Here is a 26,570-nt window from a genome sequence, read left to right on the forward strand (position 1 = left end):
TGCAGTTCTAAAACTCTACTCAAGTCCTCATTGTGACATCACATCCATGAACTATCAAGTTTTATTTATATGGGATGCATTATGTTAATTTCTGCTGTGGCTTAGGGTTGGAATTCTATTACAGAATTTTAATTATGTAATCTTATGTTTAGACTTTTATTTTAGGTTATTTTTTTCTCATTGAAATGTTTCTCAGCATTTGGTAATCCATATAAAGAGATTGGTAACATATTATAGATAAATTGATATCTGTAGTATAATATCTATAATCTCTTTATGTAGATTATGAAATGTAGAGGGACATTTCAAATGCAACTAAAATGTGTTATGTTAGAACAAAAATAATTTCAGTAATTTAAATAGGATTCTTAACTTAATTACTGTCTAGGTGATGAAAACAAAGTGACACTTCTGAATCTTGGAGCTGTGGAACCTTTATTTAAACTAATCTCCCATGAAGATCCAATTGTTCGCAAAAACGCTACCATGGCATTTGGTATCATGGCTTCGAATAGTAAGACTCTTGAATTTTGAAAAATTTTCATTGAGTTGTTATTTTTATGAACAGAATTGGCAGAGATCTATGGGATGTTAAAAACAAGGAAATATTGGTACATATTAAAATATCCTGTTAATGTTTGATATCTTACTAAAATAAAAACATCCACATGGGAAAAAAAGTGGGGTGGGCAGGGGGAATTTGTCTGTGGTGTAACTCAATTGACTTAGGGTAAAAAAGTTTCTGGTTGAGCTCTAAACCACTTAAAATGATGTGACTGTTCAGTTTAAATTCTAACTGCTGAAAGCCTAGTATGTCTAAAAAAGCCCGAGCATATGAAACTCCTGGCTAGCCAGTATGGGTAGAATACATTCTCTCCTTTCACAGAAGACAGAGAGAAACAAGAATTGGTATTTACCGTCTCCAACAAATGTCTTAATTAAATTACAGCTAATGGTATGTCTACAGGTATATATGTACCTAAGCTAGTTTTTAACTAGCTAGCTCAGAAACTGATAGCACTGTAACTGCAGCAGCACGGAGCTTACCATGGGCTACAGAACACACCTAAGAAGGTGGGTAAATACTTGGGTGGTTTGTTAGTGGTCTAGCCACTGCAGCCCCAAACTACTGATACCCAGGCTCACTGAACTATGTCCACACTCCACTGTGATTGTCCTATGAAGATAAAAGAAATATATAAGACAAGGTGAGTTTCAGTGGACACTTTTTATATTTTAAACTTTTGTGTGAGGCTTCATTTCAATATATCACAGTTTGGTAGATGACTGATATGACTGGAAAAATATGACTGATATGCCTCATGACTGGAAAAAATCCTTCAGAGGCTGCCTTCTGCTTTCCACATCAATTTCAAGTTTCTGTTCCTTACTTTATCTTCAACCCCCCACCTGCTTACATTTTTGCTCTGATTTCTTCCTCCTCTTCTTTTCCCTTTTTCTCCACCCCAAGCATTTCTTCCAATTTTCCTCTCATGGTCTTCTCCCATTTTAATCTTCATGTGACAACAAGATGCTAGCAGCTATGGGCCCTAGGCTTATGCCTGGAGTTTCTATACTTTCATCTGTCCCTTAATGAAAGGGACATCACCATATGCTATGACATACTCCCCTTTTTGTGCACCAGTAATTATGCCAAGGGGGCAGAAGGTCTGAGAAGCTGACTCTGAATATTCACATCTAAGTCCTTCCTTTATGTTGTTTCAGCTTTAACTGTATCATTTCAACATTTTGACATGCTGGTGTATCTCAATACAGCATCATAATTCTGTGATACTTCTGTCTGAAATAACACATTCCTGAAGTCTGCTTCTGAAACTGTGGACTAAATCCTGTTTTACTTTATGCACCTAAATGGTATGATGCAGCTTTGAAATGGTAATTTTGTCATTTATGCACAGTTTGTGATCCAGGTTTGTGTACATAAGTGTGCACATGCCCACAAGTGTTCTCTGTGGGGCTGTATGATGAAATAGGATTGTTCAGGTAAGCATTTAAGGCTGGATAGATCCCAAAACTTTAGTTGAACAAAAAAACACAACTAGCAAATGTTAAACACTAGCAAATGAGAAGGACACTTCTGCGCTTTATCCTAGCATGGTAGTTATGAGGGCACGTGCCTGGGCAGCAGGAGACCTTGGTCCTAGGTCCTCTCACTCAGAAGAGCTTAAACTGTCATCTCGCTTGACAGCACAGTGCCCTGACCAATGTACCACAGATTAGACATTTTCCAAGTGTTTCTCCTGCCCTCTTTTTGAAGCTGGTCCCATGAGAGGCATGTGGGATCAGGAAAAGCAAACATATCAAAAGTTATGTTGCCCAGTCAGATGGATCCTGCCCTGGAAAGGAGAGGGTCCTGCCCTCTAAATTGGACTATTGCTTCCAGTGGGACAGAAGCTTCCCTATTGCTCTCTGTCTTATCCAATAAATATTAAATACAAGATGTAGTGGGCCAGTTTCAAGAGGAGGGCTGTAGCAAGGTCCTGGCCCCAAGGGTGGCCTTTATGCCCCCTTGTGGCCCAGTGACTCCTGCCCCACTCCAGCTTCTTGGAGTCTCCTCCCTTTTCTTTCTCACCTGCCATACCTTGATGGAATTTATAATATTGCAGGAGGCTGCTCCAGGGTCCCGGAATGAGCCACAGTCCCTTGACTGTCTTGTGCTCCACATGCTCAACTGGTTATGGTCTTGCCTTAGGCACTAAATTGCTTTAGGAGCATTAGTCTTATCTTCCATCCTTCCCTGTAGCTATGACTCACAGATGATGCTTGATATCACTTTGGGGGGCAGGAGCTGGCCCCAATGCAACACTTGGCCCTTTCTGGCCTCAGGCATTTGTTGGGACTTCAGCTTTCTCGGCTTTGGCCCGTTGTCTCTCGTTATGCCCCCTCAGCCTGGGTCCAGTGCCCCAGACCTTAGCTTCTGGGCTCTAGCTTCATCTTGCCCTTCTTAGGCTGTTTGGGCTCCTGGTTCTGGTCTTGCCATTCTCAGACTGCCCAAATCCCTGGTGTTCCTGACCCAGGCAAGGCCTTGCATCCCAGTCCCTTTAAGGCCTTTGTAGGGCTCTGTTCTGGGTGCCTCCCAGGTGCTCCTGTAGCTTCCATACCAGCCTTTTAACCACAGTCTGGTCCTCTGGTCTTAGACTTAAATGTAACACAAATATAAGCAAAATGCTTCTTAAACTAAACTTTACCCCCACTCTGGGTCAGTTCCCCACTTAAGTCCTACTTCCTTTTTAGTGGCTCCATCTAGCTCCCCTGGATAGCATGGGTGTCTGTGGGCCTGTTTCCTGAAGCCCTCTCTTCCAGGAGCTCCTTCCCCCACAGCATGCAGGGTCAGACTACTCCTTTTTGCCTCAGGCTCTGGGCTTATATCCCCGTTTTGGTCATGTACCTCCCCAGTCATACACAGGGGCTTCCCCTTTTCCTAATAGCCAATCTGTGCTCCTCTGCTGCAGTCCCACAAAGCAGGCTTGGCCTGCTGTGCTCTCTACTTGAAGTGACAGGAGCCACTGGTTTCCTGTCACAAGGGCTAGAGGGGAGTCTGGATAATGCCTGACCTGTGGCCTGGTAACTGCAGTGTTAGACTGATGTTGTAGCCACAGTGGTCTAGGAATTATGCAAGAGTCAAGGATTTCTTTGGGTGATATCTGTTATTGGAACAATTGCATAGTTGGAATAGAGTCACACAAGTTTTTGAATGCAAGTTATTCATCTTCAGGTCATAGCTGACTTTTCTTCTCAGACCTTCCAAGCCAGGGGAATTTCTTTGCACTTATAAAAGGTATCACCCAAAGAAATCTTTGAATGGTAACTTATAGCACTTTCCTGGAGCTGTAGGTTTACATCCACTCTGGGTGAGGGTATCCTAGATCTCTTGCTTCCTAAAGCAAGTACCCTAACCACTAGACTATTGGGCTATACTGTGGGAAGGCTTCTCTTCCTTTTCCATTTTACTTCCTGCAGGTATGCCTACAGGGGCCGTGTCCAGATGAGCGAGCACATGCTTGTTGTGGCACCTCAGAGCAGTTTGAGATGCCGCAAGAAGCACATAGGGAACAAAAAAAACCTGTTCCCTCAGCACGGACTCTAAATTTGATACTGGGAAATCCTTGTATCAAAAAATATCCTGCTGGGAAAAACAGGTTCAGGGCACACTCCTGGAATGTACCTTGATGCTGGGTCATCCAGAGAGGTCTTCTAGGATGTGGACAGATTGTCTGTATGCCTGCCGCATGCCCCTGCTGCTCCAGCATGCTGCCTCAGTGCCCTGGGGCAAACAGGAGTGGGGCAAGTTTGCAGCAGCAGCTCAGACGCAGGCTCTGTCCAAGGTAAGTAGGGATGTGGGGGTGGGGGGAACTGTGGGGTTAGGGGGACTGCTTGGGAGGGGTGAATACCCTGCACAGCCCCCCTGCAATAGTGGTAGCAGCAGCAGTGGTACTTGTGGCCAGTCCTGGAAAAGATCCCCAGCTGCATGGTGCCACCTGAGACCAGGGGCTGTATATGGTGGAGGGCACCGGCCCAGCCCACCAGCATGCACCTTCAGGCAGGACCAGGCTGCTTTTGCTGTCACACAAGGCTCCTGTCACTGCATGCAAAAGCTGTGTGCTCTTGAGCCGAGTTGGGTCCTGCCTCCATGTGCCCCACGTGCTGTTGGGCCGGGCTGGCTCTATGCAGGCAGGACCAGGCCTGGCCTGATAGCATGTGGCTTCTGTGTGTGGTGCTGGGAGCCCCGCATGGCAGCAGGAGCAGCCTGGCTCTGTTTGAGAGTACGTGCCAGTGGCCTGGCCAGCACCACGTGCAGCTCCCAGTCTCAGGAGGTGCTGCATGCTGCTGGGGCTGTGCCTGCAACAGGCCATGAGTGCCCCAATGGCCACTGCTGCGGGGGGGGGGGGGGGGGGGGGGGGGATGTGTGCTGTGCAGAGGGGAACCCACCCCTCCCAAGCAGTCCCCTCCACTCTCACAGTCCCCCACATCCAAAAACCACCCTCACAAGCCCCACATCCCCCCAAACCCCACATCCCCACCACAAAGCTCACACCCTATATGCCCAGCTGCCAGACAGGATGGGATCTGCTGGTGGGAGCTATGGCCCTGCCCCAAGCTCACACCAGTGCTAGGACATGTGGCCTCAGCTTGGGGGGCTCCTGAGGCCAGGAACCACTTGCAGGGTGTGATGGGCTAGGGGTAGGGGTTGAGGTGATGGCAGGAGTGAGCGAGAGAGAGCACCCTCGGTAGGAGAGGCCACCAGAGCTGGGCTTAGAGCCCCCCTGCCCCACTAAAGTAACCTGTGCAGAGAGAGGCCGGCCTGGAAGGGCAGGGGTTTGCCCAGTCAGCGGCTTTCCAGGAACATCAGGGATTTCTGGGATCAGGGCATAGGTGCAGGGAGCAGAACAGCAAGGGCTGGCACTGCTCAGAGCCACAAAGCAGCGGGTGGGACAGCTATAGCTGGACTTACGTCTTGGTGCTGGGGCGGAGCTGCTGCTAGCAGAGAGCTAGTGGGGGTGGGGCATGCAGGGGCTGCAGGTCAGGAGTGAGGGGCACGGCTCTGGCATATCAGTGCTGCTCAGCTCCCCACATCCTGGTGAGCAAAGTGGGCAGGAACAACTCTGATTTTTTCTATGATAAAAAGGCAAAAGCAAATGCCAAAGTGTATAGATATTTAGAATTAATTTTATTATGATGATAGAGGTACTGGTAGGCTTCCAAATTGCTTTACAATTGTAAAAATATTAATAAAACATTGTCCAACTGATCTCTCTCTCTCTACATATATATATATATATAGTGGCATTTCTTTTTAATTGCAGAAAAACACAGATTTGGGGTAATTTAATGAGAGAATTTGAGTTTTTATATCAGAGAATTTGCCATTTTTAAACAGGGAACACGAGGATCTCTGTTAGTGAGGCAAGTGGCAGGACCTGGGCAGAGAAACCTGCCCAGGGCCAGCACTGGGGACCCAGCTGGAGAGCAGATGAGGTGGCAGACCTCCTGGACATTTGTGGCCAGGAGGATATACTTCAACAGTTCAGAACAGGCCACTGCAAGGAGCTGCTGCAGTGACCATACCATAGTTCATGCAGCTGTGCAGTCCCCATCCGGGTCTGGCAGGTATGCAGCCATGGGGGCTGCAGGTCCAAGAGAGCAGATGCAGTCACAGGTGACAGCAGTTCACAGCTGGGCAGTAGCTCCCACTGCCAGACTGCTGCAGTGGGTAGAAGGTGCAGGGACCACTCTAGGTTAGGGCTGCTTTAGCAGTCCAGCTGGCACAACGGGCTAGTGTCCCCAGATACGAAGTGGCTGGGCCTCAGAAGCTCCTGTCTATTTGTAACATTCAAATACCGTGGGCCCTAAGGCCCACCCAGCTAACGAGTAGCCCCTATTGTATGGGGGCTAATGGGCAAATGCTACAACAAAATACTTGGGACAACTAATGAAAAAAATAGGATAGGAGTGTCATGTGGGTCAAACGGCCAAAACATGAAAATAAGTGCGCCTGAGGGGGATATCAAACAGAGCACCCCAGGCTGCACCTACCAGTTCTCAAAGACGTCCAAGGAGCCGGAGGATGCTGCCCACTGGTGCTCTGCCTGGAAATGTGCAGAGACAAGTGAAAGTAAAGCAGCCCTGCAGTCTCCAGGCACCTTCCTGTCCAGAGCTTCCTTCCTGGTCAAGTACAGGACCCACTTGGCAAGGGCCATAAGGAAGTTGACCAGGAAGTCCCGGGACTTCGTAGGACCGTAGATGGGGTGACCAAAAACGAAAAGGTTGGGGGTAAAATTTAATTAGAACCGCAAGAGGAGGTGGAGGGGCTGCAGCCTGGTGCACTTGAGGGTCATGTGTGCTATTGTCTCCCTCTGCCCATTAAGCTCACCACATACATGCCCATGGTGACAGCTCCATGGATGATCTGCCAAATGAGTTCCCCAGTGGCTTGTGGGGTGAGGGTGAAGGTCAAACTCAGCCACTGGGGTGCCCCAGCCATGCCTTTCCCGAGCAGGTCCTGCCATTTGGTGTCTCGGCGGGACGTGAAGGCAGCATGATGGACAATGCAGTGTATGAGCATGTAGAGGTGGTGGTGATGGACGGTAGAAAAGCAGACCGGTTTGGTGTCCGCCAGCCTGCTCTGGTGGTAGAGTGGGGAGTGCCGTGAGGCCATGCAAGGCACTGGCCCCAAGACAAACTCTGGTGGGCTGGAGGACACAGGAGGGCAGGGACTGCCACCATGCAGGACCTGGTCAACAAAGGAAAAGGCGTTGAGAGGTAGGACAGATTTCACCTCTTGGACCAGATGGCAGGTTGCAAATGTCATGGGTAGACCCATGCACCAGGCCAGTGCAGCGGGGTCCACCCACTCCTGCCTATTGTAGTCCAGGAGGTCTCCAATACGGGTGACACCAGGCAGAATGAACCTGTTGCAGCTGGGGTGTCTCTGCCATCAGCACCTCCAGCTGGGGTTCCAGAGGAGGGACTCGACAAGCAGGGCGGCACCCTGAATGACTGTTGTGGGGGAACTGGCTTCCAGGCCTGGAGGAGGTCCTGATAGAAATCTGGCAGCCCTTGTAGGTCTTGCAGGGAGAAGCCCTGCAGACTGAGGAGCTGCCAGTCATATCAGAGCCCTCAGAAGTGGCAGAGGAAAGTGCAGCCCAGGTGGCCCTATGCTGCATAGCTACTGACACTGTATAGCAGTCGCTGCAGGGCCTGAAGGTGGAATGACAGGACCTGGCTGTGCAGGCAAACCAGGCTCCGGCCACCCTCCTGCAAGGGGAGGCTCAGGACCTCTGCAGTGACCCAGTGCATTTCCGGCCAGAAAAACTCCAGCGCCCATCTCTGGAGTCCCACCAGGACCTCAGAGAACACAGGTAGGGTGTGTAAGCGGTGCCAGAGCATGGATAGGATCAGCTGGTTCAGCACCACCACTCTCCCATGCAGGGAGAGATATCTCAGGAGCCCTGTCCATGCCTGGAGCCTCTCCACCACCCTTGTCTCCAGCTGTTGCCATTTCTCTGGTGGGGAGGGGTCTGTGGGGGACAGGTAGACCTCCAAGTAGAGCAGTGAGCCCATGCTTCAGCAGATCCCATGGAGTGCGGGTGGGAGTGAGCCCACCTGCCACCATCACCCACTGCCAAAACAGAGCTCTTGGCTCAGTTGACCCAGGCAGAGGAGGCCACTGAGTACAATGCCCAGCAGACCTCTACTTGTGCCAGGTCACCCGAGTCCTGGACTGTGAGGAGTACATCGTCAGCATATGCTGACAGGGCCAGCCACACCACTGGCTCCCGGAGCATCAACCCTGCCACCCGCTTCCTCAGGAGACTGAGGAAGGGCTCCAGGGCCAAGATGTACAGGTGGCCTGACAGCGGGCAGCCTTGACACACCCCTTTTCTGAACGGGATGGGCTCCATCAGGGCTAGGTTGAGCTTGACCAAACACTCTGCAGAGACGTAAAGCACCTGGAGACCCTGCACAAAGTGGGGCCCAAAGCCAAAGGCCCACAGCATGCCTGTGAGGTACCCATGATCCATTCTGTCAAATACCTTCTCCTAGTCCAGGGATAGGAGGGCAAAAGACAGGCCCTCCCAGTGCACTAACTCCAGGAGGTCCTGAACCAGGTACAGGTTGTTGATGATGGAACATCTGGGCACTGCGTACGTCTGGTCGGGATGGGTCACGTCCGTCAGCATGGACCACAGGCACAGCAAGATGGCCTTCGCTGCCACCTTGTAGTCTGTGCAGAGGAGGGACATGGGATGCCAGTTCCTCAGGTCATGGGGATCCCCCTTCTTCAGCAGGAGGGGTAGCATGGCCCTCTGGCAAGACAGGGGAGGTTCCCCACTTCCCTCGGATTTGGCCCAGACTGAAGCAAGGTGCAGGCCAAGGATGTCCCAGAAGGCCTGGTAGAAGTCCGTGCTCAGCCCGTCAACGCCCGGCGCCTTGTTGCCAGGCATCAGGTGAAGGGTGGCCAAAAACTCAGCCAGAGTGAGAGGAGCTTCCAGTCAGTCCCAGTCACCCACGCTGACCTGCAGAAGTCCCTCCCACAGGGTCTTATAGGTTTTGGTGTCAGTTGGATCCAGGGCGAAGATCTCTTCAGAGAAGGCCTGTGCATAGCACACCTAGATCCATCAGGAGGGGTGCCATCACCCGCCAGAAGGCAGGTGATGTACATCTTGGCCCCCCGCCTCCTCTCCAGGGCATAGAAGTGGGAGCCATCCCTCGAGGGAGCTGGGTGTGCGAGCGGGCAAACGCACCACAGGCGGGGTGGTTGTCCAGAGCATGAAGCTCTCCCCACCTCCCCCGACACTCTCCGTAGAGGGATGGGTTGGTTATGTTGGTGGCCAGGCACCTCTCCAGCTCTAGCACTTCCCGCTTAAGCTGCTCCTAGACCACCTCCCTCTGCCAGATGTACCCTCAAGTGTAGCTGAGGCAAGAAAGCCAGATGCGCACCTTCCTCACATCTGACCATCTGTGTTCCAAAGGGAAAGCTGCCCATTGCTCCCTCCAGGCCAGCCAGAACTCCTGGAAGGCCTCCCTGAAGCCCACATCCTCCAGCAGACTGACATCGAAATAGTGAAGGCAGGGGGGTCAGTAGAGTGACAGGCATGCCAAACATCCACTGATAGATGGACTGCAGGGAGTAGTCCATCAGGATCTCCCCAAGGATGCCCATGGTGGTCTGGTTCTGCTCCCTGCCCAACCGGTCTCGCGCATCTAGGGTGATGTTAAAGTCCCCACCAAGGACCAGGCAATTGTGAGGGTGCCAGTGTATGTGGCTGCCTGGTGGAAAAAAACCACCAACACCAGGTTCCTCACAGGCATGTACACATTCAGGACCAGCCCCTGCACCTGGACCCAGAGATGCAGTAGGCAGCCCAGCACCACCTCAACATCCTGGAAAACCTCCGGCTGCAGGTCTGGGGAGAACAGGGTGGCTACCCTGCAAGAGGTGGCTAAGAGGGGACTAAAAAGACCCTGCCTCCTCACTCTAGCTGCCAATTAGGATCATCAGTTGGAGTCATCAAGGTCCCTTTAAGAATACCACAGGGTACCCTCCCTTCTGAAGGAAGGAGAGTGCCCGGCATCTCCAGAGACCCTTCCTGCAGCCATGGATGTTGAAGATTGCAATCTTAAATGACCTCATGGCTGGAGGTGGCGGGGGTGGGTGGAGAGTAGACGGTTCAGCAGGGGCCTTGCGCATCTCATTGCCCAGTGTAGGGTCTGCTGGCTCTTGCAGTACCGTGCCATTAGTATAGAGGGTGTCTACAGAACTGCAGGCCTGCCTGTAGATCCAGGCATTGCAGCTTTTGGGCCCCTTGCCTTCGTCTGCCAGCACCCTCACAAGGATGCTGTCAAAATCTCCCCAGTGGTCCAAGGCAAGCTGTACCTTGCTGGCGGATCAGCAGGTATAGTCACGGTCAAGAAATGCAAGTAGCTCACCCCTGGGGACTGCTGGGACTGAGATGTCTGCAGGGTCCATGGGGCCTGTTGGTTCTCAGGTGTCCTCCTTTGAGTCCTGGGGCACCATCTGAATCCCCTGGTCCGCTAAGACCCTGGACTCTGGCTAGGAGTTCTGCAGCCCCTTGGGACAGGGGTGGGGGTGCAGCTCCTTCATAAGATGGTGGGGTAGAGCTGAAACCCTAGGGGTCTGTGCAGGGTCCCCAACAAGAGCAGCCTGTTGATTAGGGGACCTCACCATGACTCCCTCTGTTGCAGGACTATGGGGCAGGCTGGAGGTGAGGATTCTCTGGGAGAGGAAGGCAAGAGACCCATCAGGCACCAGGTTGGCCTCAGCTCTGCCTTGGGGTCCTGGGAAAGGGCACCTCCTCCCTCAGGACTCACTGGGGTGAGTCTCAGGGCCTCTGTATCCCCCAGATCAGAGGGAGACAGCTCTACTGCTGGGCCTTCCTTTGGGTAGGCCTCAGCCTCAGCACCTGTGGTCTCAGGGGGTAGGCCCTGGTCAGCAGAATTAAGGGCTTCCTTCATGGGTGCCTGTTTGGGACAGTCTAGCAACCCTGAAACCTCCTCCACGGGGATCACCCATTTGATCTTTCCTAGCATTGGGGTGTCAGGCACAGCTGGGGAGGTCCCCAGAGGCTGGGCCACTCCTTCCCCCTGGGTGGTGGTCTTGGGATGTGGAGAGGAGTCCTCCACATCAGAGGGCTGTCTTGCCTTTGCGCCTGGAGTGGACCTGCACTCACTCAGCCAAGGGGTGATCCTCAGGTGGATAGGCTCCAGTAGGAGAAGGTGAGGGTGAAGGGGTGGGGCAGCTATGATGAGGGCATGTCTAGGGGCAGGAGGGTCCTTCTTCCTGTCTCCCCTTGGTTGCTGCTGCCCTCCCCAAGACTCTGCCAAACTTGGTTGGGGGGTGGGGTCCCTTGAGCTCACAGCAGGGCTTGTAGATGTGACTGGAGTGCCAAGGGGGCCTGAGGTGGGAGGGGTGCTAGTGGTAGGGGCACTCCTCTTGGCAGTGGGACCCATGGATGCCCTCCCCACCTGGCCTATGGGGCATTCATGATACAAGTGCCCCGGGGCATGGCACTGGAATCACTACAGGTCCCCCATTGTATAGAAAGTCCTCACCAGAGCCCCCTGAAAAGGAACTGCCAGGCCCCACTCAGCCTCCAGCTGTGCTCCCATCACCAGCTGGATCATAACCTGGTGACAGAGAGCATGCAGGAAAAAAAACCAGGAGGGCTATGCTTTGAGAATGTGGGGGGGAGGTGGAACACACAAGGGCTGGGGAAACTCGAGCTGGCTTACTCAGCCACACAGCAAACACCAGGGCAGAGTAAGTGGACCACACAAGGGCAAGAATAGACAGAGAAGGCTTGTGAGGCAGATGTAAGAGATGGCAAGAGCAGTGGAGGGGCTTTGTTTGTTGAAGATCTGTCTAGGAGCCCCTCAGGCCTTCAGTCAGGTGTAGGCAGGAAGACAAAGGAGGATCAGATGCAGTGAGGTAGCTGTGGGGGAAGGCAGGAGCAGTCAGCCAATTTGGGAGTAATCCCAGTGCAGGTGTGGTGTTAGGTGGTGCAGCAGGGAATCTCCCTCTCCCGAGAAGGGGCAGCAGCAGAACAACAGCAGTGGCAGCAGCAGCAGTGATGGTAGGAACCATCCAATTCAGCCACTCAGCGTGTGCTTCTGGTGGAAGTGGAGCTGAAGGTGGGGGTTGGCCTGCCAAGGCAGCTGGGGCAGGCAAGGTACCTTTAGGCTCCAGCAGTGATGGTGCAGAAGGGGTCCACAGGCAGTGCAAGCTCCTTCCTCAGGCTTTTCCCTTATTGTGGCTTGGCAGCAGACTGGGCAGCAGGCCAGAACAAGGGTGCAGAAGCTGGGGTGCAGTGGGCCTCTTACTGAGGTGGGGCAGTGGCAGCAGCAGCAGCAGTAGAAGCCCAAGTCAGAAAGGGGCCATCTTACTGCCAAAAGCTCTGAGACCAAGCTAGCAGCTAGCAGTACCCAGAAGTAGGAGGAGAAGGGCTATCTTCTCCCCAGAAGCTCCTGGGAACTGAGCTTGCAGCAACCAGCAACACCAACAGAAACATCAGCAGCAGCCTGGGATAGAAAGGGGCATGGCTAGCTTCCAGAGGCTCCTCCCCCAGAAGCTCCTGAGGGCAAGTGGCCTTAGGCTGCTCACCAGGGCAGCTTTTTATACTGCTGGGGCCAGCACCTGTGCTGGCCCCAGCCTGTAACTCGCCCTGGCTGAAGATCTGGGAGGAGCCGTGCAGGGTCAGTTTCCCCAAATGGGACAATTTGCCCCACACCAAAGTGTATCCTCAGACATGTGTGCCTCAGCACAAATCTCTAGCACATATTTGTGCTGCTGCTATCTGAGCTGCTGCCAGTACATGTGCCTGCATGTGTGGATATTTGGTTCCATAGGGACAAGCAGCAGTGGTGCACCTTGCACTGCTGCTACTTGTCCCTGGGGAATGCCCATGACACGTGTGCTTTGGTGCGTGGCAAGTTGCCCCAGGTGGGGCACTGAGCTGGCCCCAGCAGCCTTACCTGGGGTCCTGAGGGGCTCCCAGGGCTGCAGTCATGGCAATTCTGCCATGCAAAGCCTGGCCGGCAGCCACAGGGTGGCCCTGGGTAGCCTGGCTCCACTTTTCAGCAGTGTGCACTGGCCGAGACTGCGTTGCACCAGTTTTTTCCCCTGCAGTTTTTTTTTTACCCCTGGGTATCTGGGGGGTCAAAAAAACCTGCAGAACCCCCAGTGCAGCACACACTCGGGGGCAGTGTGCCATGCAATGCAGAGAACACTGGACTGTATGGTATGTGGCTCTGCAGACAAGTTTGCAGACCACATACCACATGACCATGCTTGTCTGGATGTGCCCAGGGTGATTATATTTGGCTACAGGGCAAAATAAAATCTGAAACTGTGTTTAAGTGCCAAAATATACAGTTAGGTGGTTGCACATATGCCATTTAGGCATGTAAAGTAAATTTATCCCTGGTCTCCTGTTGACAGTGCTTGTGTTAAGCAAATGGCAACAATAATTAAGTCTATTATATGTAGTCTTTATCATGCTTTTAACAATACCCACCTATTTTACATGTGAGATTTGCAATGTGTGTTGTGAACAGAAAATTAGAAAATGATGGCTTTATGAAACAAATCATTCAAAGATTATTTTTAGTACAATAAAAATACTTAATCTCTGCAAAAGTGTTTCAAGACGTTGGCATTTCATGTTTGCCATCCAAGTCTTTGCAATGATTAGTGGGTTTGATAAGTTGTTAAAAAAATCATTTTCAATGAAATACTGATGGCATTTTTGGATGCTTTTTGTAAATCAATATGATGTCATAGAGGGGCCAGCAACCTTTTGCTGGCACAGGCTGGAGCTTGTGATCCGGATATCACTGTAAGGTGACATGTTTCCATCCTTCTCTGCTTCCCCCCACCATCTGAGCCACCAGCTGCCAGATACCTGGCCCCTCTGCAACAAGGATGAACTCAGATGCTGTGGAACAGCAGAGGGGAGTGCTGTGGAAGGGTGGGCAGCATAGCAGAGTTCTATGACACTGATTCTCTGTGCTGGATCTGGTATCTGTGGGCTGGATCAGACTTCTTTACAGGCTGAATCTGGGCCACAGACTTAGGTTGCCAGTTTTAGGTTCTGTGCCCATCACCATTCCACTGTGAGGCTTTCCAGCTCAGTCAATTTCTTAGGTTTAGGGATTCACATTAAGTACCCTCATTAGGGTTTTACTTAGTTTTTCATTTTCAGAAGCAGCTCTGTTTATGTGTTCTGTTGATTTAACCAGACAAAAAGCTTCATATTTATGTTTTTCATTGTAGGTGATGTCAAGAAATTATTAAGAGAGCTAGATGTCACAAATTCACTCATAGCTCGGTTGGTGCCAGAAGGTAACTTGCAATGACACTTCTTTGTACAAAAATACTGTCAGAAGTAATTTCTTGTTGCCATTTGATCAGGCAATTTAATAGAAAGCTTCCTTGTAAGTTATGATTTGTCATAACACGTTTTAGATAAGTGATTGACCTTGTGCTTTTATAGACACAGCTCAATTATTCACTGAGTAGTATGGCATGTTATGTAGATTAAATAGCAGGTTTATAGAAAAGTCAGATAAGATTAACAGCAAATGTTATTGACTTTCAAATAATATTTTAAATGGTTGGATGAATGAACATGTACCATGCTATATAAAATCTAACTGAACTACTTTATTTTCACCCTGTAGAAGATGTTATCATCCATGAATTTGCTAGTCTTTGTCTAGCACGTATGGCGGTTGAATATACCAGTAAAGTACAAATATTTGAGCAAGGTGGGTTAGAACCACTTATCAGACTGCTAAGTAGCCCTGATCCTGATGTTAAAAAAAACTCTGTTGAATGCATCTATCGCTTGGTCCAGGTAAAACATTATTTTAAATTTCCCTATGGAGATTGATCATGTTTTTTCTTCTAATAAATAGACTTAATTGATTTATTTAAAGAATTTAAAACTCAAAGCACATAATTCTTATTCTGGCTACACTTTTCCATTAAAATAACTTAGTTGACTTTGGTGCAGTTTTTTCTTGTATTATAGAAGCGTGAGATCTCTATCAAACCCCCAAATGTTAAAAAAAATGCAAATCCCTTTTCTAATTTGAAAGATTTTAGCTGAAAATTGAGGGTTATAGAACATCCTTCTTAAGCTCTGAACAAAACTGCACAGATGAAGTAATTAAAATTTGTATCTTGCCTGGTTCTGGCCAACAAGCTCTTATAGTTAGGGATTGAACTTCTTTCCAACTGTAGGTAAATAATGTTGGCACCTACTTTCCGGAATTGGAAGGAGAGTATTATCACTGGCTACTTGGTCACAATCACTGCTAATGTCACCCATACGCTGCTTAGCAAAAGAATGGTGCATTTGTATAGTAGTTCTTTTCAGAGGCTTAAGTGAATCAGTTCAATAATGAATTCAATTCATGAGGCTATCTTTTTTGGGGCATCAGAGCATGTCTTTATTCTGAATCACATTTTACTGTTTCTCTTCTCTTGCTATCTGGTTGGCTTTGTTGTAGGGTATATCTGGATAACTGCACCTGGTGCTTGCTTAAAGTGATAAGGAGAAATCATATGCTGCACATGTGCAATGTGCTATTTTAACCAATTGTAACTTCTTTGTTTCTTAACCATGTTTAATATGATTTAGCATGGAGTCTCATCAAGCAATATGTGAATGTGTGTATATATATATGTATACATACAAAATCATAAATATAAACAATCTGTTTTAAGTTTTCAAAGCATGGAAAAGAGATGAAACAGGGCAGATATTCTGAAGTGTAAAAAACCTATTTTCACATTAAAATAATTAAAAATGATCAAACTAATTTTTATCATACTTTCCCAAAAATCCACACATGAGTTATAATGAACACAAGTGTTTTCAGCTTATTTTCCCCGCTTTATATGCTAACAATAAGATCTTAGAATGAGTCTATCCTCAGCCATAATGGGGCAATATAATGAATACTTTAGTTACAAAATTGTTTGAAATTTTTTAGCATTGTTTTGGAATATTTTATTCCATATCCACTCTTACATACATTGTTACAATTTGGTATTTTACTACAGGATTTTCAAAGTCGTGCTGCAGTTCGTGAGCTAAATGTGATTCCTCCTTTGCTGGAACTGCTGAAATCTGAATATCCAGTTATTCAGCTATTAGCACTCAAAACACTGGGTGTAATTAGCAATGATAAAGAAACCAGGATAATACTGAGAGAAAATCAAGGATTAGAACATCTTTTTAAGATACTAGAAACTAAGGTATAATTTACTGGAAATATTCATTCAACTATAAAAAAATCATGAAAAAGTGGGTGTCAAATATTTTCTATCGAAACTTCACCCACAGAAAATTCCAACTAAGAGAAAGAAACATCATTGTCTTAAGTCTGTAATTGAGGGGAATAATATATTTTTTAAAAAAGTGGTAGTAGCATGTTTTATTGTATTGTTCTATTTGATGCTATCAGGGAAATGACAAGTTTAGAGAATAAATCAACTTCAGAGGATTGTATCTTTATGCTATCCCTGTGAAAAGGCAAACAAAATACTTTATTTTCTCTGAATTTTCTGGGCATGTCCACACATGCAAGCACGCGTGCTTGCAGCAGCTCAAATAGAAGCGGTCCAAATTTGAGCCAGGGCTTTTTGCTTCAGTGTACGTGCTCGGACATGCACTTTGGTGTGGAGCAAATTGTGCCACTTGGGGCAAAATAACCCTGCCTGGCTCCTCCCAGACCTTCAGCCAGGGGGAGCTAGAGACCCAGGGCCAGTACCTGTGCTGTCCCCAGCAGTATAAAAAGCTGCCCTGTCCTGGCTCCAGCAGTATAAAAATCTGCCCTGGCAAGTAGCTCAGGGCTACTAGCTCTCAGGAGCTTCTGGGGCCCAGCCAATTGGTACCTGGGGACACTACCCCTTGTGCCAGAAGCAGCCGTGAGAGTTCCCTGCACCCTCTACCCACTGCAGCAGTCTGGCAGTGGGGGCTGCTACCTGGCTGTGACCTGCTGTGCACCTGCCAGACTTGGATAGGGACTGCAGAGCCAGTAGAGGTGTCTGCCCCTTTGGGCCAGCTGCCAGTGGACTGTGGTTGCAGGGTTGGCCTCTGTATGGCACTACTGCCATGTGTGTCCCCTGCCCAGCCACCTGTTCCGGGTGTGGTGGCCTGCTGTGAACTAACTGTCAAAGCATATCCTCCTGGCCCCATTTGGCCACGAGGTCAGCCACAGTCAGCTGGGTCCAAGGTGCCAGCTCTGAACAGACAGGGTCCTGACACTGGCCTTCCCAGCAGGAATTCTGGTGTTCCCTATTCATAGTTTCATAGTAGCTAGGGTCAGGAGGGACCTGAACAGATCATCTAGCCTGACCCCCTGCCACAGGCAGGAATGAATGCTGGGTTCACAAGACCCCAGACAGGTGATCATCCAACCTCCTCTTCAGTTTGCCCAAGGTAGGGGCGAAGACCACTTCCCTGGAAGTTGGTTCCAGATTTTGGCCATCATAACTGTAAAATGTTGCCTTCCGATCTCGAACCTAAACCTATTCTCCATCAGCTTATTACCATTATTCCTTGTCATCCCAGGTGGTGCCGGGGACATACACTGGAAAACTTAAAAATCCCTGATAAAAAAAAAAATCCCAACGTCACTCTGTAAAACACCCCCAAATCCATGTTGCTCTACAAGTAAAATAAAAGACCACTATAATGAGAGAGAGAAAACAAGACAGGGACAGCAATCAGTTGGACAATATTTTATTGATATATCTACAGTGGTAAAGCAAGTCTCTTATCATAATAATTAAGTGAACGCTAAATACATGTTTCATGAATTCATGAATACACGTTTTGCTGCACTCCCACAAGTAGATGGCCCCCACAGAAGGGGTTTGACCCCCCAACAGGGGGTTCAACCCCCAAACAAGTGGTACAGCCCCCAAACAAGGGGTTCAGCCCCCCAACAGAGGTTCAGCCCCAAACAAGGGATTCAGCCTCCTAACAGGGGGTTCAGCCCCCCACACAAGGGGTACGTCCCCCAATGGGGGCCAAATGGCCCCCACAGGGGCTACCACCCCCCTTCATGGCCCACATGCCCCCCCAACTGCTATCCCCCTGGCCCCATCCCGCACTAGTTGCTGCAGCCCCCACAATGGCTGCCCCCCCAGCCCCACTCCCCCACTCCCCCAAAGCCCCCCAATGGCTTCCCATCCAACCCCACCCCCCAACTTGTACCCCCAGGCCTCCCATGGCTAACCCTACAACTCCAGGCACCATCACAAAACCCAGGAAAAAAAACAGAAAAAAAAGGGAAAAAAAGCCTCTGATTACCTGAGAAGGCAGGGTGTGGGGGCTCCAGGGCCTCCTGGTAGAGCCTCCCTGGGAAGCACAGGACAGTGGGGGGGGAGGGGAAGCAGGGCCTGGGCTGGGGCTGTTGGGGCTGTTACCCTGCCTGGCACTGCGTGGGTCGGGGGGCAGGGATGGGGGTGGTAAGTGCTGGGTTTTGGGGGTTTTTTAAGCTATAGTGTGGGGGGGTAGGGATGGGGGGGCTTGGGGGGATGGGGCTGGCCAGGGCAGGGGGGGGTCTCAGGGGGGTGGCAGGGGGAGGGGCCAGCTGTGGCAGGGGGAGGGGAATCTCAGGGGGCTGGCAGGGGGAGGGGCCAGCCGTGGCAGGATCAGAGGACTCGGGCCTGGCAGGGGGAGGGGCCAGTCTTGCCAGGGGTCGGGGCCTTATGGGAGCTAGCAGGGGGAGGGGCCAGACCCAGTATGGGGAAGGGGTCTCTGGGGTCTGGTGGGGGAGGGGCCAGCTGCAGCAGGGGGAGGGGGTCTCGGGGGGGCTGGTGTGGGGAAGGGGCCATCCCTGGCAGGGTTTGGGGGGGCTGGGGGAGTGGATTGGGCTGGCAGGGGTCCCCCCATAGTCCCCTTCCCACTCCTTCAGCCCCCCCAACCCCTTATTCAGCAGTACCGGAGCCCTGGTGGCCTGGCTGGCTACGTGTTTCAGCACCAGGGTGAGGGGCCAACCATAGAGCCACTCTGGCAGCCAGAGCATCTCCATGGAGGACCCAGCCTCCAGTTGCTTCTCTTTTTTAAACTTTGGGTTTTTTAGACCCCTGGATATCCTGGGGTCTAATTTTCTCCTCACGCTGCAAGTTTGCAGGATGGGGAACTTCTTTTCATTCCTGCACGTGCCTGTTGCCTCACCTCAAAGGGGTTTGAGGCAGGGAAAAGGGCACGTGCGCGCTCGTGTGGACGCGCCCTCTGTGTGTAACCAAAATAATACTAATATGTCCAAGGAGACCTGTTTTTCACTTGGCCATATTGAATTCAGTGCATGGAATCAATGGAACTACTCGTGGCAGGCAACTTTTATGTAGCAGTTAGACCCAGAAGTAGCAGCAGCCTAGGTTACTTCTGTTACTGCTGCTGAGAGCTGAAATATTAGTCACTGGTGCTGATGAAAATATGAGAGTGATAAATCTAATAAAGGTTTCTTTTATTAACCATCAGCTGGGAGACACACAGATTTTGTTTTGTATCTTAGCTTTTTGGCTTTTGTGCATTTCAGTATTTCAGATAAAGTAAGATTATGTAGAGTGATAGTTGACAAAGCATTTTTGTTACAACTATATAGGAGGTGAATAGGGGTATTACAAAGGTTTGTTATTTCTGGTTTCAGCACTTTAGTTTCAGTAACATTGTTTTAAAATACACCATTTGCAATTTTAAGATATATATTTTTAAAATGTTACAAATACTGTAAGAATTCATATAATAAAATTCCATGTGAAGTTTTCTAAAAAGATCCTTTTTTGTCTTGAATTTTATATTTTGCCCACTGCTGGTTCCCAGTTCCAAAGCTGTCATTTCCCTAATTCAGTTTACATGCCCATGATTCCAGTTTCTTTTCCTAACATGGATTATTGCTGTGTAATCTGGATTGTATCACTCAATCCTCTCCTACCTCAGTTTTAGCTATCTGTGAATGAGTATAACAATTTGAGTATAACTTTGCCTCATGTGAATGCCATAAAACTTAATAAAATGGAAAGACTTTTGAAATTTTAAGATGGCAGGTTTTCTACAAGTGCCAAAATTGATGGAAGTCAATGGGAATTTCTCAGTTTTCTTCATAATTGTAGGTAGATTTGGTTACAACCATATACATGTTTTAAAGATTTATAACAATATTTTAAAAGATGTATAGCAAAATTCCTTTGGTATTATGATATGCAGTAGTGAATTATGATAATTATTTGGAAGGTAGAACAGTTAGATAAGTTTTAATCCTTATTAGAAGACTGTTTTTTTTCTTATTAGGAATTTAATGATCTACATGTGGAAGCTCTTGCAGTGGTGGCAAATTGTCTTGAAGATGTGGACACTATGCAACTGATTCAGCAGACAGGGGGTCTTAAAAAGCTACTTTCATTTGCAGAAACCTCTACCATACCTGATATTCAGAAGAATGCAGCCAAAGCAATTTCTAAAGCAGCCTATGATTGTATGTCATTCTTAAATTCTATTGATTTTTTTAATAGAAACCTGTTGGGATAAATGTTCATGTAGGCTCAGAATAACTTGCCTGCTTAAGAATAGTGATTGTGCTGGGAAAAATATATCCAAAATGAGTTGCAGTCACACAAATCTTAGTAATCCGAAAACAGTCAGGTACGTAAACCTCTAAGATTTTGCCTTGATTCATGTGTAATATTTTAGTGCAAACTACACCTTCTATTCACCATGGGGAAGTAGCCTGCAAAAATGTAGACCTTTATTTCTACTTTGTGATTTTAGATAACTGACATCTCACTGGCAGTGATTATTTTTTACCAAATAGCAATAATTGTGCTAATTTTCCTCTCAGTCTCATCATTATCGACAATCCTCAAAGTCAAGAACGATTGGCTGATAAGCCAAATCTGGGATTGACAGGTTCTCCTGCAACTCTGGCATTTGTTTCCATATAGGGTGGGTAGCTCTGGATTCTTGATTCAGTCCATGACATGCTGTTTCTGCTGCTTCTGCTTTTCCATCTTCTGTTGTTGTTGTGAGGTTTCACAGTACTGACTGACATCCTTGCAGCAGGCTCTTCCTCTATTTGGGGCAGTCCTGGGTGATAGTTTCCCATGAGTTAATATTGATGTTGCATTTTTTTCAAGTTGGCCTTGAGCACATCCATTTAGTGCTTTCTTTTCTTGAGCGTACTGAGCTGGGACAATAAAGCTCGCTCCAGGAGTCTGGAGTCAGACATTTGGATAATGTGGTCGGCCTAGCAAAGTTGATACTGGACAATCTTTGCCTTAATTCTCATGCTGTTTGCTTGTGAGAGGATGCTAATGTTGGTGTGTCTGTCTTCCCACTGGATTTGAAGGATCTTCTGTAGGCAACATTAATGGTACTTCTCCGGTGAGTTGAGGTGTCTCCTATACGCTGTTCACATCTCAGCTCCATACAGTGAGGTAGGGATCACAACGACTTGATAAACCATGAACTTGGTTTTGAAACTGATGTCGCAATCTTTGAACACCTGTTTTCTCAGGCCTCCAAAGGCTGCACTTGCACATTTGAGGTGATGTTGGATTTTTTCATTGATGTCAGCTTTCTGAGAGAGATGTCTTCTGAGGTATGGGAAATACTCAGCATTCTCCAGAATCTCACTGTAAATCTGAACTACCAGAGCTGGGGACAGCTCATTAAGAGCTTGTTGATGGAAGACCTCAGTCTTATGAATGTTGAACATCAGTCCCATTTTCTTGTCTTAAACTCAAAGGGATCTGTGATAGGTCCATTACTCAGAACCACCACTTGTATACCATCATAGAGCAGGAAAAGATGATGATGAATTTTGGTGGGCATCCTTACTTCAGAACAACCCCCCACAGTACTTCTCGGCTGACAAGAGTCGAAGGCTTTCATAAGGTCAAAGAAGGCCACGTAGAGAGGTTTATGTCCAGGATGACATTCAGAACAAGACCCCAAATCAGTATTCTTGCCTCACCATTTGTAGCCTTGTCAATTCACCCAGTCCACTGAGCTTTTGCTGGATTATCACCATGTTCTTTCTTTAAGGTTGATTGCTGTTCTCTCACTGTTCTGGGGTGGATTCTCCTTGTTTGGTCTTTTATATTTATTCATTCTTCAGCCAATTGCCAGCTGATGTTTTCCTTTTCGACAGTCTCACCCATACAGCATACAAAAGAATAAAAGGTTGAGCAATTACGTTAAGCTACAGAGCAATACAAAATGGAGATTCTTAAGGCAATGCAAAACTCAAGAAAATACATAATATTAAAAGCACTAAGCAAAAGTCTATTTCCATATTAATTATCAAGCTGGTATTTATGGTATTTGCATAGCACAATGACATAATCAAGTGCCAATGCTTAGATTTTGGGTGTTGCCATGATGTCTTGTACCAGTTTTTCTGGCAGAACAGGGTGTTGGTGATAGTGAGTCCATGTTCTGCACATTTGGTCAAGAGGAGGATGCGATTGGAATTGACCTTTCCAAATTTTTCTTTGCCGATCATTCCATTCCAGAGATTTGAGCACTTACTCTAACGTTGAAATCATAGAATTTGGCATAGAGTTCCTACTTGGTTTCATTGTTGGTGTCTAGAGTCATCATGCACTGATGATTGTGGTGTATTGGCTCCAAGCCAGTTTGAGATAGCGAGTCATGAGGTGCTTATTAATTCTAATAGGGAACTCATTGAGTTGGTTTATGAGTTCATTCTTAATGGCAAAGTCAGCTGCTTAAAGTTGGTGTTCTTCCTGTTTGCTCTTCCTGTTGACCCTATTCATCCAAGTGCTAGACCTTCTTGTAACTGCTGTCCTCATGCCAGTTCATGACTAGGAGCTCCAGGCTTCACAATCCTACTCCCATTGTCACTAGCTGGTCATTGAAGGGCTTGAAAAATGTGCTAAAGCCATTTTCATGGAAGATGCCTGAGCGTCATCTCTTTTATCATAGACAAATTGTTGCACATCAGCTTCCATGTGGTTCTTGATAGAATGGGACCTTGATCCAATGGCAAGAAGGCCAAGACAACTGGAGACCCCATTCTGCTGCAGCCTTTGTCCACCTTTGTAGCCATTGAGATTCTAACATCATCTTCTGCCTGCTCTGCAGTTGAGGGCTTGTAGACCAAGGGCTGGAGTCTGGACAGACTTATTATAGGGTGCTGACAGGTGTGCAGCTCCCTGGTGTAACTTATGGCACTTCAGAGAAAGCACTGTTAGACTGACCTTCCCAACCCAACAGATGTTTGCTCTGGAGGTTGGGGGCTTAAGCTCTACTTTAGAGCTGATCCAGCTGAGGAACTGCATGCCTGCAGCTGCTTTCTCCTACCCCTACCTTCCCCCTCCCAGCTCCAGTGCTGTCTGCACAATGGAAGGGGGAGAGAAAGGAGGGGAGGGAGCTGAGGCTGGGGTTTATCCAGCCTGTGCTGGAGTTGGGGCAGGTGAATTGGAGGCCTTCCAAGGCAGTGGATTGGAGCACCGGGTGCAGGACTGGGCTGCAACAGCCCAGCCACCCAAGCAGACAGAAGGTAACAAAGTCATTCCACTTGCAGTGCCTCCATCTGAACCCTCATATAATGAGGGTAAATTTGTCATGTGATAGGGGACTTTAACACTCTCTGCAGCTGTGCACTTTTGACAGAGCTCTGCAGTTGCACATTTCTGACAGAACGCTTTCAAGGGGTCAGTCACACAACAAATGTAACTTCTGTCTGAGCCTATAGTGGCAACCTGTATTCACCATATCACAGCACTGTCAGAGGATATATGTGGATTTTCAGACGGGAAAGCATTGCCATCTGTTCTCTCCACCACAACTTGCTGTTGCTGCTGCTGTTTGGTCCACAACTGCTCATTTGTCAGATTTACCCCTGCTTTTTTCACAGCTGACCTTCCCTGAAGGTCATTCCACTATCCACCACCTGTGGATGTGCTGGGTAGCAGCACAGCTCTGCCACCAGGCCTCAGTCTACAGTACTTCATCTAAATGCCAGGCAAGTTACTGTAGCAATTCCTATAGTAGAGAAAAATTAGACTTTAAAATGTCCTGCAATTAAAATACTCAGTAGAATTAAACAGTTTCATTGTTATCGTTTTATAATTATTCATTTCATGGTTCCTACTTTTAACAGTATTTTTCTTTAATTCACTGTAGAATTCTGAATTATGCAGAATGTATTCATCACTTTTGTCCATGTGGATGCTGTTTAAATAAGTCTACTTTTGAAGTTACTTCCATACAATACCATTTTGAGCTATAATCTAAGCTTGGTGGTGCTATATAACAAATTATAAGAAGCCTTGTACTGTACATAGTATGATCCTAATTCTATCCAGGGATTGTGCTGACATAGACCAAGACAGCAGAGCTCAATATTTTTGTTCAGAGTGGAATTATAATTTTAATTTATGTAGATTTTGCAAATATATTATCTAACTTTATGTTTAGAAAAAAATATTTTTCTGCCTCCGCTGTAATACAGATCTCTTCCTTTCCTCACTGTACATATGTTTTCAATTCCTCCATCTTCTTCCCTGCTTGAATAACTTGAATATTTGCTGATATCTACACGTGTACGCATTTGGGAGCAGATTTGCTCTTGCCCCCTGCAGCAGCCAGGGAAGCTCTAGGCTCCCTCTGAGTGATAGCCCAGGCAGGGAGCACAGGGAGCTAGGAGATTGCTCCCTGCCTCCAGGAGCTGCCTGCTGCTGGGGTGGACTCCAGTGGTGGATTTCGGGCAGGGACAATGTCCCCCTGCCCTGGCAGCAGGGAGCTCCTGGCTCCAGCTTTCTGATCAGAGACAGGGGGCTCGGAAAGAGCTGCAGGGGAGGAGCAGGTCCCAGGCGCCTGCCCTCTGCCCCAGTCCACCAGTTTCTGCCCAGCTGGGGGCTTGCTGCTTGCTGCCCCACTGCCAGATTGGGGCAGGGGGCTGGGACCTGCCCCTCCCCCTCAGCTTTTTCCAAGCCCTGTGCCTCACTTGCCCAAGTAGGGCACAGGGCTGAGAAAAAGCTGCAGGGCTGTAAAGCGTTTTATGTAGATGTACCCAGTGTAAATGAAACTCCCTCTTGTAATTGAAGACATACCCACCTTGCTTTTGCTTAACATTTTGTGTTACCTTGGCATAAGCATGTAGGAATAGACTGTTCTTCAGGCACATGTAAGAAGAATTACCAGTAATTTATTACTATATCACACATGATCTTATTAACTATAAGTGTCAATGATGATGCATCTTCCCATTATCTTTCTTTATAAGCAGAATCAATGTGGTTCCATTATAGAGATTTGTTCTCTTTTTTTAGTTTGCCATAGCTGGCATAGATGCAGTAAGTTAGAATAATAGAGATTAGAGAAGAAAGCTAAGAATATTTGCTTCAAAACACTAGGATTTAGGGTTGTTAGAAGTCAAATGAAATGCTAACTTGTTATGGGGGTATGGTAGGAAACTGGTCCAGTAACTTACAGTGGCCCCATCTACATGAGATGCTGAATTTGCAGTCATTACTGCTTGGTCATTTAGTACTTGCATAAACAAGTATTAAATGACTGTGCAGTAAGTAACAAGGGTTACTGTGCAGTAGTGCCAACAAACAGCTTTTTATGACACTGATTGCACAGTAGCCTGAGACTACCGTGCAGTAGCATCACATCACAGTTTTTGCCATGTGATGCTAGTGTGCCATAGTCTTGGGCTATTGTGCAGTTAGCATCTCATGTAGACGTAGCCAGTGGGTCCTAAACATGGCACCAGGGGATGAAAGTGGTTAAATATATTGCAGATTTCCAGGCTTATTGTCTAAAATTAGCTTCTCAGCAGCAAAGGTGGTGGTATTTACTGCAGTGTGTACCAGAAAGAGTGCAGGGAAAAATAAAATAAATAGAAGTAGTTGCTACAGTATTCAAGTGAATGTTTTTGTTTGCATTTGTTTTTTGGGGTGTTTTCAGTTGCTCTGCTTTTTTTTTTTTACTGTAAAGTTCATTGCATCCGTAACGTGCCTAGTTTTGATATGAAACTACATTTAAATTCCATTGTTTTTCTAATTAAAATGTGTGTACTTGATTTATTGACGTAGAGATCCAATATAGAACATTATTATGGCTGCTTATAGACATGGACAAAAACACCCAGCGCTTTAAGCTCAGTGTATGCCTGCACTGACCAAAGTACATGCCCAGAAGAAACGTTGTGTTAGCTAGACCCAGCTCGCCCACTGTCTGTACCCATACAGATACTGCAGAGCTGGGTCGAACTAAAGTGCTGCCTCTTCCAGTAAAGTGCTGTTTTGTTTTGGTTTTTTACATCTGTTAGCAGATATAGTTCTGAGTTAACATGTGACTTCATTAAAATCTGTTACAGCCGCAGACTAGCCTGCCCTCAGTTTAGTGAACACAGCTGGATTTTGAGAACATTCTCAGCAGGGCTGAGAAAAATTATTGCCTTGCACTAAAATGCAATACTGTAACTCAGCTATGATGGTATGTGTATCTATTTTTTGACTACAACAGTTAAAT

The 26,570-nt window shown here is 47.7% G+C and overlaps 1 protein-coding gene across 3 annotated transcripts in view; it reads left to right on the forward strand.

The window, feature by feature from the left end:
* Positions 1 to 434: 434 nt before the first annotated feature.
* The window catches only part of ARMC3 (armadillo repeat containing 3), an 86,184-nt gene continuing 60,048 nt past the window's right edge, over positions 435 to 26,570 (forward strand). For all 3 annotated transcript variants that reach the window (XM_090049844.1, XM_090049845.1, XM_090049846.1), the window contains exons 1-5: positions 435 to 514; positions 14,315 to 14,383; positions 14,722 to 14,897; positions 16,112 to 16,306; positions 20,355 to 20,538. In XM_090049844.1, coding sequence (XP_089905970.1) covers positions 487 to 514; positions 14,315 to 14,383; positions 14,722 to 14,897; positions 16,112 to 16,306; positions 20,355 to 20,538 — 652 coding nt within the window. In that variant the 5' untranslated portion in view covers positions 435 to 486. The remainder of the gene's footprint in view (positions 515 to 14,314; positions 14,384 to 14,721; positions 14,898 to 16,111; positions 16,307 to 20,354; positions 20,539 to 26,570) is intronic.

This window comes from Crocodylus siamensis, chromosome 5 (genome assembly GCF_052110815.1).
Source record: "Crocodylus siamensis isolate JL-2025a chromosome 5, ASM5211081v1, whole genome shotgun sequence".
NCBI lineage: Eukaryota > Metazoa > Chordata > Crocodylia > Crocodylidae > Crocodylus > Crocodylus siamensis.